Source organism: Hyperolius riggenbachi, chromosome 8 (genome assembly GCF_040937935.1).
Source record: "Hyperolius riggenbachi isolate aHypRig1 chromosome 8, aHypRig1.pri, whole genome shotgun sequence".
Classification (NCBI taxonomy): domain Eukaryota; kingdom Metazoa; phylum Chordata; class Amphibia; order Anura; family Hyperoliidae; genus Hyperolius; species Hyperolius riggenbachi.
The window spans coordinates 177,676,523-177,690,943 of NC_090653.1; the positions used below are offsets into that span (position 1 = coordinate 177,676,523).

At 45.5% G+C, this 14,421-nt stretch overlaps 1 protein-coding gene across 2 annotated transcripts in view; it reads right to left on the reverse strand.

Moving 5' to 3' along the window:
* Positions 1-352: 352 nt before the first annotated feature.
* Positions 353-14,421, reverse strand: part of TSC22D3 (TSC22 domain family member 3) — a 215,714-nt gene continuing 201,645 nt past the window's right edge. The window contains exons 1-3 of one of the 2 annotated variants that reach the window (XM_068249677.1): positions 12,600-12,897; positions 11,847-11,898; positions 353-1,543 (exon numbers count right to left, since the gene is read on the reverse strand). In XM_068249677.1, coding sequence (XP_068105778.1) covers positions 1,301-1,543; positions 11,847-11,898; positions 12,600-12,724 — 420 coding nt within the window. In that variant the 5' untranslated portion in view covers positions 12,725-12,897 and the 3' untranslated portion in view covers positions 353-1,300. Of the gene's footprint in view, positions 1,544-11,846; positions 11,899-12,599; positions 12,898-14,421 lie in introns of those variants that run through there. The other variant, XM_068249676.1, reaches the window with a different exon arrangement.

The window sequence follows — 14,421 nt, forward strand, 5'->3', positions numbered from 1 at the left end:
TAAGACACCCCTGCAACATAGACGCACCTAGGTTTAGTTTTTTTTTTTTTCCTGATTTTTGCCTTCTAAATCTAGGTGCGTCTTATATGCCGGAGCGTCTTATATTCCGCAAAATACGGTACTTTCTGTCTTAAAAAGGCAAACTTCTGTTTTGCCTAGTCTTTTGCATAAATGCAGTCCAATTTATCAGCAGGCACCAATCAGGTTTCATATCTTAAGAAAAAAACTTTCACTTTTCTTGCAAGAAATTGCTCCACTTGCTCAGGTTTTCTGAGAGAGGGAGAGGGAGAGGGAGAGAGAGATTTTATGCATTGTAAAACCATGAAAAGAAAGAATGACCCTTATGTAGATATATAATATATATAAAGGTTTATTGCAGGATCTATCAAAGTATACACAATACAAAGATATTCCTGACAGTAACATTAAACAGACTTCATTAAGCCATGTAAGGTTATTGTTGGTGGAAACAGTCCAAAGGTCATCGATATTGCAGTGAACAGTCCATGGTCTTAGTTTTCCCAAGTTTTAAAGTGTCATGTGATAATTGAATCTGAAGGTTCAGGAGAAAGATGAAGACAAACAGAGTAAGAATCTATTCAAGACATAAAAAGTTGGAAGAAACAATGTTTATATTACATGTAGCGTACTCCAAGTTTGAGGATGCTTATGGTAACCAACAATGAACACCACTGTGTAAGCCTACTATCAACTGCCCTTTTCTGTGAAGGTTCTAAAAAAAACCTCACCAGTACTTAAGGACAAATGTTAGCTTTTAATAAATCTCCTCCATTCCAAAGTAATGTAGTGCAGACCAAGACATTTCTTTGTTCTGAAATCAAAAGGAATAACTCTTCGCCAGTCTCTTGTTCCTTAGGCTACCATTCTCTGTTTCCTGTATGGAGAGTTTATGCCCAGTTCAGACAGAGAAGGTACTCCCTGGCAATCTTTGTACGCCATGTTTAGAGAACTGGTTTGTGGTCTTCAGCAACTGCTCTTGGCTTTGCATAAAATACCAGACATTAAGAAATGCAGGTTCCATGCTGGACAAGCACTCTCTGACTGGCACTCTCAAAGAGCCCAATGAACAGCTTTGCTCACCCTTCTCTTAAAGAAAAAAGTTGTGAGGAAGCTTTCTGTAGCCCTGGTACAATTCAGGATACCAGTTTAGGCTAATCAATGACCCTCCTAAGCAAAGGTGACACTTTAAAGAGGGGGGAAATCACCTTTTTTTCTCATTTATCAAAGTAGATGAGTAGGAAAAGTTCAGTGGCTCTGCCCACCCCAAAGACAGAGCCACTTATACTGCAGATCCTGCTGAACGAGGTTGGGATGGATGGAGATATTCTAGGCTTGACATCCTTGTTTCATCAGAAGGAAGCCGGGATTTAAACCTTTTCATTTGCTCTGGGCTGGCAAGGTTCTTGAGTAAACAGTTCTCCTTTTCAAGCTGAGAATTTTTTTCCACTAATTCTTTAATCTGCTCCTTCAAGACTTCCACTTCTTCTCTCACTGCATACATGAGATGATTCTTTACCAAGTCCTAAAGAGGGGAGAGGGACACCAATGACTCTCAGAAAACACAAGAGTAAGCAGTAAAACAGGCTACAAACACTACTGCCCCTGTATATTCAGCTCATCAACTATGTTACATAAATAAGCTGAATATAATTTGTAAATAATATTTAGGAAAGCCCTCAAGTTAAAGAGAATCAGGGGTTGGGGTAGATACCTTGTGAGGTGGGAGCCTCATTAGGATCCAGAGGCTTCCCCCTCCCAAACACAACAGTCAAGGATGTCGGCTGGGGCACAGTAATGCCTGCAGTATTTACCTACCGCAAACCTGCTCGGGTGCAGTAGCAGCTTTCCAATCTGGCTTAGGAAGAAATATCCGAGTCCGATTTGATCCGCTCTTCTGCGCAGGTGCAGGTCGCCTGTGCATTAGAGCAGACCTGATTGGGCTTGGCCATTCCCACCTGAGCCCAATCGGAAAGTCACTACTGCGTACTGCTGTGCAGGATCGTGGTAGGTAAATAATTACCTCGCCAGTGTTTGGGGGCTGCCAGTGGATCCCAGAGGGTGAAGAGGATGGGGGAAACCACATTAGGATCTAGAGGCTTCCCCTCCCGAGGGAAGTTACCAGGAAGTAAAGTTCCATAATTTAAACTTGGAGCAATAACAGTATGAGATATGCAGCATAAGAACGACAGGTAAACTTTGTTGCCTGAGGAAGTCATATACTGTACTAGCGTATCGGCTGCTATCAGCCCTGCTGGATTCCATACAGAATGGAGACCCGAGAGCCCAATATAGTGTAGTATGTACTGGTAAGTGGTTATGAAAGGTAAGTATGTATTTATACTCACAAACATGGGTTACCATTCAGGTAACCACTGTATCAGCAGGTGAGGAGATTAGACCTGTCCCTACTCAATATTAAGAAGTCGCTCTCTGTAGATAGGAAAAAGGGGCAACACACCCCTCCACCAGGGGTGGACTCAGGAACTGTATAAGCAGACAGAGGCGCCAAAAGGATAAAATATTCTAAAACATTTAAAATGAGAGGAGGCAGAGGTGGGCTTATCTCCTCCAAGCAGACACACACACAGTATTGTGTATATTCAAAAGTAACAACAATTTATTTACATACTCCAGAAAGTGCAACGCGTTTCGTGGGCATATCCCACCTCATCAGGCAATATAGATGGAGCATAAAACTCAGATCGGTCTGGTGCAAAGCTCAGCGCTGAGGCTCCATCTCTATTGCCTGATGAGGTGGGTTATGCCCGCTTAACGTGTTGCACTTGCATTTTCTGGAGTATGTAAATTGTTGTTAGTTTTGATCGTGTGTGTCTGCTTGGAGGAGGCAAGTCCACTTCTGCCTCCTCATTTTAAACGTTTTAGAATATTTTAACCTTTTGGCACCTCTGTCTGCTTATACAGCTGCTGTATTCCAGGCTAGACACTGACACATATCACCTTTATGCTGTTGCAGGTAATGCACAAACTGTTGCTCATCATGTTTTTTTACAGCCCATTTCAAACTGAAATGTCTGCTATGTGTGTTTTATAAATAGAAGTTGAATTCTGTCCCACAGTATGACCTCATTAAGGGAAATTCTGCCAGAACACAATTCCAACAACAAGGATCATCTATCTATCTATCTATCTATCTATCTATCTATCTATCTATCTATCTATCTATCTATCTATGATTGAAGGGTGGGCATCACAGTAAGGAAGCACCAGATATTACTATGTCCATTCATAGAGAAAGGGTAGGAGCCGAGACATTTTATAACCTATTGATTAATAATATCCCCCAACAGTCAAGTACAGGTCATTCTGCTTCATTTAATGTGCATGATTTTCTCAGGTCAACAGGCAGCTTAAATATTACACAAAGTACAGCTAAACCCAAAATGGAACAGGGCAAATTCAAAACGAAATAAAGCAGATTAGTGTAAGTTATACGTACAAGAAATAAAAATTTACGCTAGTCTGAATTACATGGTTATAAATAGTCATGGAATTAAGGTTACATTTCAGCCCACTCACTATATTCTCCTTGAGGACGATGCACCTTTGCAGTCTTTATTGCAACATCCATATTGCACGATAAACTAAATTTGGGAGGTGCAGAGCCAGCAGTTCACATAGGGGCAACCTGGGCAGCACCTAACCCCCCCCCCCCCCCCCCCCCTTGTGCTCCCTGTTGCCCTTGCAAAGTTTTGGGGAGCATAGCAGCTCCTCTGTTCCAGCATGTGCACTACTCCATTAGTCCATGTGCTCTCATCTTCATCCTTGCTTGGCTGCATCTTCTCACAGACCCAGTGCATGTCATTACATAATAAGCGCCGGGTCGCTGAGAAGAGGCGCTCCTGCAAAGATTAAGAAAAAAAGAGCGTATGGACTAAGGGGGCAGCAAGCCTACCCAGCATAGGCAAGTTGCTATGCTACCACTTTGGCCAGACGCAGGGAGGAGCCCCAATGTAACTAGAGTCGGCCCTGAATCCCTGAGAGCTTCTTGCAGCTGGTCCCTTTTCATCAGAGTTGTACTAGCTGACTATGGCCTCTTCCATCAGTGCCGGATTTGATCTTCCATCAGTGCCGGCTTCGCCCTAGTCCCAGGCCTGGGACTAGGGCGAAGCCAAGGAAGGGGCGGGTTAAACAGGCAAGCAGTATTACCAATGGCCGTCCATGCTATTCCTCACAATGATGCAGTGGCCAGTGTCACTTGTCTGTCTGCAGCCGCCCGCCGCTACTCTGAATAATATTTAAAGAGTATCTGCAGTGAAAAAAGTGCCCTGGGGGATACTTACCTCGGGGGGGGGGGGGGAGCCTCTGGATCCTAATGAGGCTTCCCTTGTCCTCCTTAGCACCCCCGATCTAGCACTGGCCCCCTGAGAAAGTCTGCACAGGCGCACTATGGCTTCCACCGCTTGGTCGCCCTGAACAATGCCCTTCGTGCAGGTGCAGTAGCTGCTTTGTAGTTGGGCTTTGGCGGAAATAGCCGAGCCCGATCTGGTCCACTCTACTGCACAGGCAGCTTGCACCTGTGCAGTAGAGCGGACAAGAGGCTATTTCCGCCCAAGCAAGAAGCTGATACTGTGCCTGGGCGAGGTGGGCAGTGTAAATATTATGGTGTCCATTTTGCCGGAGGAGCCAGCACTGGATCCGTGCTGCAGAGGAGGAGGACAGGGGAAGCCTCATTAGGACCAAGATCAGGCATGGGCAAACTTGGCCCTCCAGCTGTTAAGGAACTACAAGTCCCACAATGCATTGCAGGAGTCTGACAGCCCCAGTCATGACTCAAAGGCAAATGCATTGTGGGACTTGTAGTTCCGTAACAGCTGGAGGGCCAAGTTTGCCCATGCCTGACCTAGATGCTTCCCCCTTCTGAGGGAAGTACACAACACCAGCCCAGTGGCAGATTTTTTTTTTTCCCTACAGGATATGTCTAAAACAACATGTTCTGCTGTGCTACTCTGAGCTGCAACAGTTTTAGCTGGAGCTGCAACTACAGAGCAGCACTGGAGGGGGCCCTTGGGATGGAGAAGAGAAGTGCACCACCCTTAAATGAATCAGGTTACTTTGAGCGGCGAAGCTGGGCACCGTTATAGCACTAGTGCTATGATGCGCTCACCGCGCAAGAGAAATTTGGGGCTCCGGCGATCGCAGACCCCAAATTACATCTCCATCTGAGGGAGAATAGTATTTAACACCCCGGGAGTTTAGTGGCAGCAGGGAGAGCCGTCATTCGGCTTGCCCTACGCCCAACTCACCGCCTGCTGTACAATATGTACACCTCTCAGTGGGCCAGATTTATCAAAGCATTACCGACAGTTTTTACTTCTAAAACTGTTCTAACCAGCAGAAGAACAGTTCTGCATGATAGTAAGAACCTTCCCAAAGCCTATGTAATAGCGGCAGTTTAGCATGGATTTCTAGCATGGATTTCTAGAGCTACACTACAGTTAAGAAAAGTGTAAATCCATTCCTTAACTGCTGCAGATAAGAAGTGCTCATTAGCAGTTCTAAAGACAGTGCAGGCTAGATGTGATTTGTGAAGGGCTCCTCCCTCCTCACTCAGAGCTTGCTGACAGGTGTGTTGGTTACCTCAGCAACAGCAATTCCCCTCACACACTGCACTGCCTGACAGACCTTCCGGACTCCTATTCCTTACAGTTTAAGAAGGAATCTGCACTATCTAGTGATTTCTTAGGCTGTCTGAGACAGTTCTGCACAGATTTCTAAAAACCTAATATTTTGTCTCAGACACTCTTGATAAATTTGGCCCAGTGAGCCTATGTCCCATGACCTGCCCCAAATGTTTTAAAAGTATGGAGGAGCAGAAGTAGAGGACAATGGTGGGTGGGTGGGCACTTGATGACAATGGGGCTTGGGCGGTAAAAAGTACAAATCCGGCCCTGTCTTCCATGAAGAAGAACCTGTGAAGTCCCCGATTTCGATGCTCTACAAGCAACTGGCAGGGAGTGGCTGTGTAGCACTCACAAATATTGTCTTTGCTAGTTATGGGAATTGTCACAAAAATGGAAGTGATGCCTGCTCTTCCAGGTGGAATATGGGCTGGTATCTGATGCAGCCAATTATCAATGCTCATGTAGTTTAGGTGTGCATGTGCGCTTGTATGTGTGCGTGTATGTGTGCGTGTATGTGCGCGTGTGTATGTGCGTATCTTATCTATATTTTTTTTCCTGTGTGTCCCACTGACACTTGTGTTGCATAGACAGCCTTGATAATTCATACTGTGTGCCACTGCCAGGCCCAGCACATTCAGTGACTACCTGTGTTTGTAATACCAATTACTGCATATACCTACCTGTTCACAGTGCACCCACCTACCTACGTGAGCTGAGCGCATGCAGTGTCACTGCACCTATCCTCTGTCTGTGCGACAGGTGCACATTGTAATACCCATCACTGCATATACTTACCTGTTGTGTTCAGTGCACCCACCTCATCACTGCATATACCTACCTGTTGTGTTCAGTGCACCCACCTACCTACGTGAGTGCACGCAGTGTGATATACCACTCCATGCATACCTGTTAACTGCACCTGTGTGACTGCACATTGTATTACTCAAGTCAGTGCATACCTTTCACTTCATCCCCCCCGATATGGACACAACGGACAAAACAGGCAGAGGTAGAGGCAGACCCAGAGGAAGGCCACCCGGCAGATCTTTGCGAGGTCGTGTTGATGTGATTTAGTGCGGCCCTCGGGCAAAGTACAGTGCTCAGAAGAAGGCATGTCCCATCAAATCCCAAGATTGTCAGGACGTGGTTGACTATTTAAACACAGAACACCTCATCTTCCGCAGCCACCAGCGCTACTACAAGCACCACAGCCGCTGCATTTGACACTTTGCAGGAGTTTATTGGTGGGGAATTAACTGATTCACAGCCATTATTGTTACAACAAGATTAAGGCGCTAAGCAAGTTACACCACCTCATATGTCTGAGTTAGGTGGCGACACTATGGACGTAACTTGTGAAGATGATGTAGTACCTGCTGTTGGTGCAGTTTTGGAGGTGTCTGAGGCAAGCGAAGCTGGGCAGGATGATTATGATGAGGACGATGATACGGATCCCACGTATGTTCCCAATAGAGGAGATGAACAGGGGGACAGTTCAGAAGGGGAGTCAGAGAGGAGTAGGAGGAGATGAGTTGCTGAAAGAAGAAGGGGGAGCTCGTCATCAGAAACAGCTAGTGGCAATGTCCGCCGCCATGTATCGCCACCTATGGACAGCCAGCCAACATGCCCTTCAACGTCAGCTGCTGATGCCTCCATAGTGCCATCACCCCAGGGGAGGTGGGATCAGCGGTTTTGAAATTTTTTAATGAGTCTGCAAACGGAGCAGTGCCATCTGTTGTCTGCCTCCAAAAATTGAGCCGTGGAAATGCCACACTCACGCAGGGACAAGTGCCTTACGAAGGCACATGGAGAAAAAGGCACAAACTGCAATGGGAAGAGCACCTGAGCAAAAGCAGCACACAAAAGAAAAGCCACCCTCCTTCAGGTGCAGCATCTTCAGCCGCTTTCTCCCTTGCACCTTCACAGCCACCCTCCTCCACTCCGCCTCTGCCCTTGAGAGGTTTCTGCTCCTCTGCCAACAGTAGCCAGGTGTCCGTGAAGGAAATCTGAGCGGAAGAAGCCAATTTCTGCCAGTCACGCCCTTGCCCGGCATCTTACAGCCGGCGTGGTGGAACTGTTAGCTCGCCAGCTGTTACCATACTGCTGGTAGACTCTGAGGCCTTCCGTAAATTTGTGGCCATTGGGAGACCGCAGTGGAAGATGCCAGGTCGCAATTATTTCTCTAAAAAGGTGATGCCCAAACTGTACCGTGAAGTGGAGAGGCAAGTGGTGTCATCTCTGGCACAGTGTTGGGTCAAGGGTCCACCTGACCACGGATGCCTGGTCTGCCAAGCACGGTCAGGGCAGGTACATTACTTACACAGCCAATTGGGTCAACCTGGTGACCGATGGCAAGCAGGGAGTACATGGCTGTGCAGCGGACCAACTTGTGACACCTCCACGGCTTGCAGGCAGGCCTGCTGGAGATCGGCAACGTGGTGTGTGACAACGGCAGCAATCTCCTTTCTGCTTTGAATTTGGGAAAACTGACACATGTACCCTGCATGGCACATGTGCTGAATCTAGTCATTCAAAGATTTGTGTCCTGAAGCAGGACATCCTGAAGCAGGCCAGGAAGTTGTGTGGGCATTTCAGGTGGTCTTATACGGCCATGGCACGCTTTGCGGACATTCATCGGAGAAACAACTTGCCAGTGAGACGCTAGATATGTGATAGCCCGACTCGCTGGAATTCAACCCTGGTCATGTTCTCTCGCCTGCTAGAACAGGAGAAAGCCGTCACCCAGTACCTCTACAATTACAGCAGAAGGACACAATCTGGGGAGATGGGGATGTTGTGGCCCAACAACTGGACACTGATGCAAAATGCATGCAGGCTCATGCGGCCGTTTGAGGAGGTGACAAACCTGGTGAGTTGCAGTGAAGGCACCATCAGCCAGGGGGGGGGGGGGGGGGGGGGGCTGGGGAGGAGGAGAAAGAGTCGTGTAGGAAAGAGGAGTCAGACTCGAATGAGGAGGAAGGTGTTTCTTTGGAGGAGGCGGCAGAAGAACAACCGCAGCAGACGTCGCAGGGGGCTTGTGCTGATCGACGTTCTCTTGGTATTGTTCGTGGCTGGGGGGGAAGACGACGACTTACCTGACGTCACTGAGGAAGAGCAAGAGGAGATGGAGAGTACGTCTGGATCCAACTTTGTGCAGATGGCGTCTTTCATGCTGTCCAGCCTGTTGAGGGATCCCCGTATAAAAAAAAAAAAAAAAAAAAAACACCTCAAGGGGAATGAGCTGTACTGGGTGGCCACGCTACTAGACCTCGGTATAGGCACAAAGTGGCGTACATGTTACTAACTCACCAGAAGGCAGAAAGGATGCAGCACATGCAGAACAAGCTGGCAACTATGCTTTACAATGCGTTTAAGGGTGATGTCACAGCACAACGCAATAAAAAGGTACCACTGCCAGTAATCCTCCTCCCATGTCCACGCAGGCAAGGACAGGATGCTCCAGCGATCTCATGGTGATGTCGGACATGCGGACATTTTTTAGTCCAACGCCTCGCTTTAGCGCTTCCGGATCCACGCTCCACCAACGCCTGGACCGGCAGGTAGCCGACTGCCTGGCCTTAGGTGTGGATGTAGACACTGAGCAGCGATGAACCCTTAGACTACTGGGTGTGCAGGCTTGACCTGTGGCCAGAGCTGTCCCAATTTGCCATCCAACTTGTCTTGCCCTGCCTCAAGCGACCTGTCAGAAAAGGACCTTCAGCGCAGCTGGAGGCATTGTCACTGAGAAGAGAAGTCACCTAAGTCACAAAAGTGTTCAGTACCTCACCTTTATCAAAATTAATGAGGCACGGATCCCGGAGGGCTACTGCCCGCCTCAAGACTAAGTTAGTCCCCACACACAGCATCACTGCCTGCACGCCGTGTGACTGGCTGCCTGCTCCCCACACAGCACCTTTCTGCCTGCAGGCCGCTTGACTGCCTTCTCCGCCACCACCAACAGGGTCCAGGACTCCAGGTGGATTCCTGAATTTTTAAGGCTAGCAGCGGCCGCTATAATTTTTCTGGTGCGTGTACATGCCTGCCTAATTTTTCTGGCTGCAACACCAAAACAAATGGCATGTACATGTGCCCATTTCCCTTCGTGATCATTACCTTGCTGCGGTGAAAGGGCTTGCGTATCACAATGAAGCAATGACCGCCGGCTATATGAGTGTCTCGGGGGAGGGGGGGGGGGTTCGGGTGGCACACCAAAGATAATAAGGTCGTTGCTTCATTGTGGACAGACCAAATTTCATCAGCTGGACAGTCACTGTTCTGTCATTCAGCTACCTCAGCCCAGCGACCATATGGGCTGGAAAGCCGCCATCACCTGCACTCTCGTCATGGTGCGCACTACACTACACAAACAGCTGTTTGCAGTCACTGCATACCTTTCACTGCATCTTTGACTGCACATTGCATTATACCTGGCAGTCAGTGCATAACTCACTTGAATGGATGACAGATTGCCCTCCATAACAGATTCTCGTTAAAGGTAGTAAAGTCTATCAGTGTCATATACAGCAGGGCCTCAAAAGTCCTCCAGTATTGTTATTTTTGGTCACTATCTCAGGACGTGCATGCCATGCCTGCTACCTTCCTTGGTAGCCGTTCCTGCTCCTTTGCCCACAGCGTGCCTGCTACCTTCCTTGGATGTGTGGTGGTAGCAGTTTCTTAGGCTTCCACTCCGGACCGGAATCGACCCAGCATTCCCCGGCATTACCCGTGGTCACTGGTCACTCGCAATCGCAGACTTGACCTCCATAACAGATTCTCATTAAAGGATTTAAAGTTGATTCATATCACATATACAGACAAGGCCTTAAAAGTCCTCCTGTATTGTTATTTTTGGCCACTACCTCGGGACGTGCATGCCATGCCTGCTGCCTTCCTTGGATGTGTGGTGGTGGTAGCCGTTTTAGGCTCCCCCTCCAGAATCGAACCAGGATTCCCCGGCCATTACCCGTGGTCACTCGCAATGGCACACTTGCCCTCCATAAAAGATTCTCGTTGCAGGTACTGAACAGCAAGCAGAACAAGTATTTAAAAAAAATAGGGTGTATCCCACCCCGCCATGCCCCCCTCCAGGTGTTCGACCCCTTGCACCATCTTTTCCATCACTTTTGTGGGCAGCATACATTTTTCTAGTTTTCAAAGTTCGCCTCCCCATTGAAGTCTATTGCGGTTCGTAAAAGTTCGCCCGAACTTTCGCGGGAGGTTCGCGACCCAAAAATCGGAGGTTCAGGCCATCTCTAATTGTGAGGCTTCCAGCATCATTTTTTTTATCTTATAATCACTCACAAATTCTTCAAGAGCTGCCTGGTGGCGAGTGGTTACTACTATAAAAAGCGAAGAAGCTAGTATCCCATTTAGCTTTCCTATACTTTGGCACAACATCCCTTTTGAAAGAAGATGCCCTTAAAAAAACACGTGAATATAAAGTCCATTTATTGAACTGTTTATACTTGAAAAAAATAAGGAGCTTTGAATCAGGATGATACCATTTATTGGCTAACTTAAGTGAAATACTATACCAACATAGTATGTACTAATCTGGCTAATAACATTAGGAAAATATTGGTAAGCAGATCTAAGCAGGCTGAGATTTAAAATGTCTTAGGTGGAAGAAACAATGGGGCCCATTGTGAATATGTAAATAAATGTTTCCAAGCTGCGAAGCAATGGGATTCTTATAAGACTAGCTTGGCACACTGCAGTCACCCTCTGTCCAATGAGATTGCAGATGCTCCGTGGAGAAGCCACAGCAACAACCTTACCACACCATACAGTAATGTGGAAAACAAGGTCATTGCTTTAAATTCTTTACATTTTGTCACTGCAGCTTGTCTGGCAGCTAAATACTGTCCAAAGTACAGTACAAACGGAGCTGTTGGCATAGGCACTACAGACACTGGACTTGAAATTTAACATATCCAATGGTGCTATTAAATACAAAATAAACCCTTGTTTCTCCAAGCCTGCACAATGCAAATGCTTGCAGGTTAATATATTCTGTTTATATAACCAAAAATGCATATTCTTCATTTGCACACATTATCGCTGTCTTTAATGCAAGAGAAAAAAAAAGTGGTCATGCAATTTTAAAATTCCTTTCTAATAATTATAACACATTTAATAAAAATACATACAATTATAAAGGGAATGTAGCAAGTAGATACTCACCATAGCTTGCTCAATTTTGTTGTCAATGGCCACAACACTTGCACCAGAGGCACTGTACACAAAAGAAAAAAAACTGCTATAATTTAATTGTAATTCGTTTAACAATGCTAAGTATAAAACACCTGTATAATATACTTATCCAATCAAGAGTCCTAGAGCATTTGCATGAAAAGAGACAGCAAGCATACAATGTGTTAAACCTGACAGCACAGACAAAGGTCTGCTGCAAACAAACAAGGAGGAGGAAGCAGCCTTAGCTGTTCCAGTCAAAACCAGGATAATCCTGCTCAAACCAACCAGCCACAAATTCTCAGAAATGAAAGTCTCCGGCAAGACTACACTGTTACATGAACAAATAAATTCACCACGGATGCATACAAAAATTATACACGAAGGAACTGTGCACTTAACTCCTTTCCAGGTAATAAATACAGATACTGAACATTGCACTTTCACCTAACTTAAAAAAATGTACCAGTGCAATAACAATCTCTTGAAGTCCATTCTTTTGCTACAAATGTCTAAACAAAATACAAATAAAATGCCTTTTAACAAACTTTGCATCCTGTAAACGTCAATATTAAATAGAACTGTTATAGACGCATTTAGTCTATAATAGCAGCTAGATATTTAACTAATAAGTGACATTTCACTAGCTGCATGCATACATGCACCTGCTGATGCAATACAAACACTGCACCTAGAACCCATCAACGTATGCGGGAAGAGATCCATAAAAAAGACGACATTTACCTGTTATCCAGTTTAACCGATACAGAGTCAGTTCCCAGAAGGGAGGAGAAGAATGAAATAGAGAAATTGTGCAGCTCATACACGGCCACCTCCATGGGGTATTTACACATTTCTGTACTCATCATTGCCGAAAATATTTTAGCTTAAGTTTCCACAAACTAAAGAGAAAACAAAAAACTCCATGCACCGTTTAGCTGTCTTTTACTGTAGACTTTGCTGGTCAATTGTATTACACTCTTATGCTTCTTATGCTGATGCAACAAGATAGACTACTATTTCAGAGCTGCCTGTCCTTATATAGCGACGGGAAGTGACGCCATATGGTGTCACCCTATATGCAGATAGTGTGCTTCGTAACTGAATTCCCCCGCCCCCCTTTCGCCACACCACAGAGAGCTAATAAACAACCTCTGCTCACTGCAGGTATACTGACACACATTTGCAAATTTAGTCACACAAATCCTCTCACCGAAAACATTGTTTTTATTAATTTGACTTGATACTGTGAGCAGGAAAACAGATGAGGCAGACAGGGAAAACAAATGAAGGATGTTTGATACTGCATTATGTTATTGCTCTCTGAATATTTATCTTGGGACACCCTGTGATAACCACTGTGAAAATCTATTAAGGGCTCGTTCACACTACAGAGCTTTCTTAGGGCTTGTTCACACTGAGGCCCCATTAACGCTTACAAGAGCAAACCGCTGGCGATTACCGCCGGCGTTTTGAGGGAGTGATTTTTCCGCGATTAACGCCAAAAAATCACTGGAGACTGCAGTGATTTTTCCGCGATAGCGTTGCAGGCTACACATTTGCGTTTGGTGATTTGCGTTAATCGCCGGCGATTAACGCAAATCGCCCAAGTGAGGCCCATAGGGTATTATAGCACTAGCGCTTTAAAAAGCGCTAGCGCTTGAGCGTTTTGCTGGCAAAACGCTCTAGTGTAAATGGGCCCTTTTGGCTTTTTTTAAGCGCCGGCGATTTTCAAGATTTTCAAAATCGCCCTAAAAGAGTGATAGAATTCCTTATGAGAGTGTTCACATATGAGCCGTTTAGATTCCAATCTGCTCACCAAAGCGTTGCCTGTACCATGGAAGGAATAGGAAAATCACAAAACGCTTGAAAAAGCGCTTTGTATAGCGAGTTCCCCAGCGCTATTAAGAATAAATACAATGTATTTATTCTTTTCCAGGTCAAAGAGTTCAAGTGAAAAAATAAATCGCTCTGCAAAAGCACTTAGAAAGGCGCTTTACTAAAAGTAACAACGTGCGATTAAGCGCGTACAGGGAGGCGCTAAATATAATCGCGCACAAAATCTCAAAACGCTGGCGTCATCGATTGGGATTTTAGATGTGAACAAGGCCTAAGCGCTTGTGATTTTAAAAGCTCTTGCTAATGTTATCCTATGTGTGTGTTCACACTGGAGCGATGTGATTTTGTAAAAATCTCCCATAGCATTGCATTAGCAAGAGCTTTTAAAATCACTAGCACTTAAAGAGACACTGAAGCGGAAAAAAAAATATGATATAGTGAATTGGTTGTGTACTATGAATAATTACTAGAAGATTAGCAGCAAAGAAAATATTTTCATACTTTTATTTTCAGGTATATAGTGTTTTTTCTAACATTGCATCAGATGCGCGTACGTTAAAAAGGGGCGCTGGGAAAAAAGGGCGCCGGGTTTTTAACGATAAGCATGGATAACGTTAAAAAATGTATTGTACTGTATTTCGTTTAAAATTAATGTTTTATAAAGTTATAAATCATTAAATAATGTGCATTAAATCGGCAATTGTAAAAACGTTAATCTTTCGTTTAA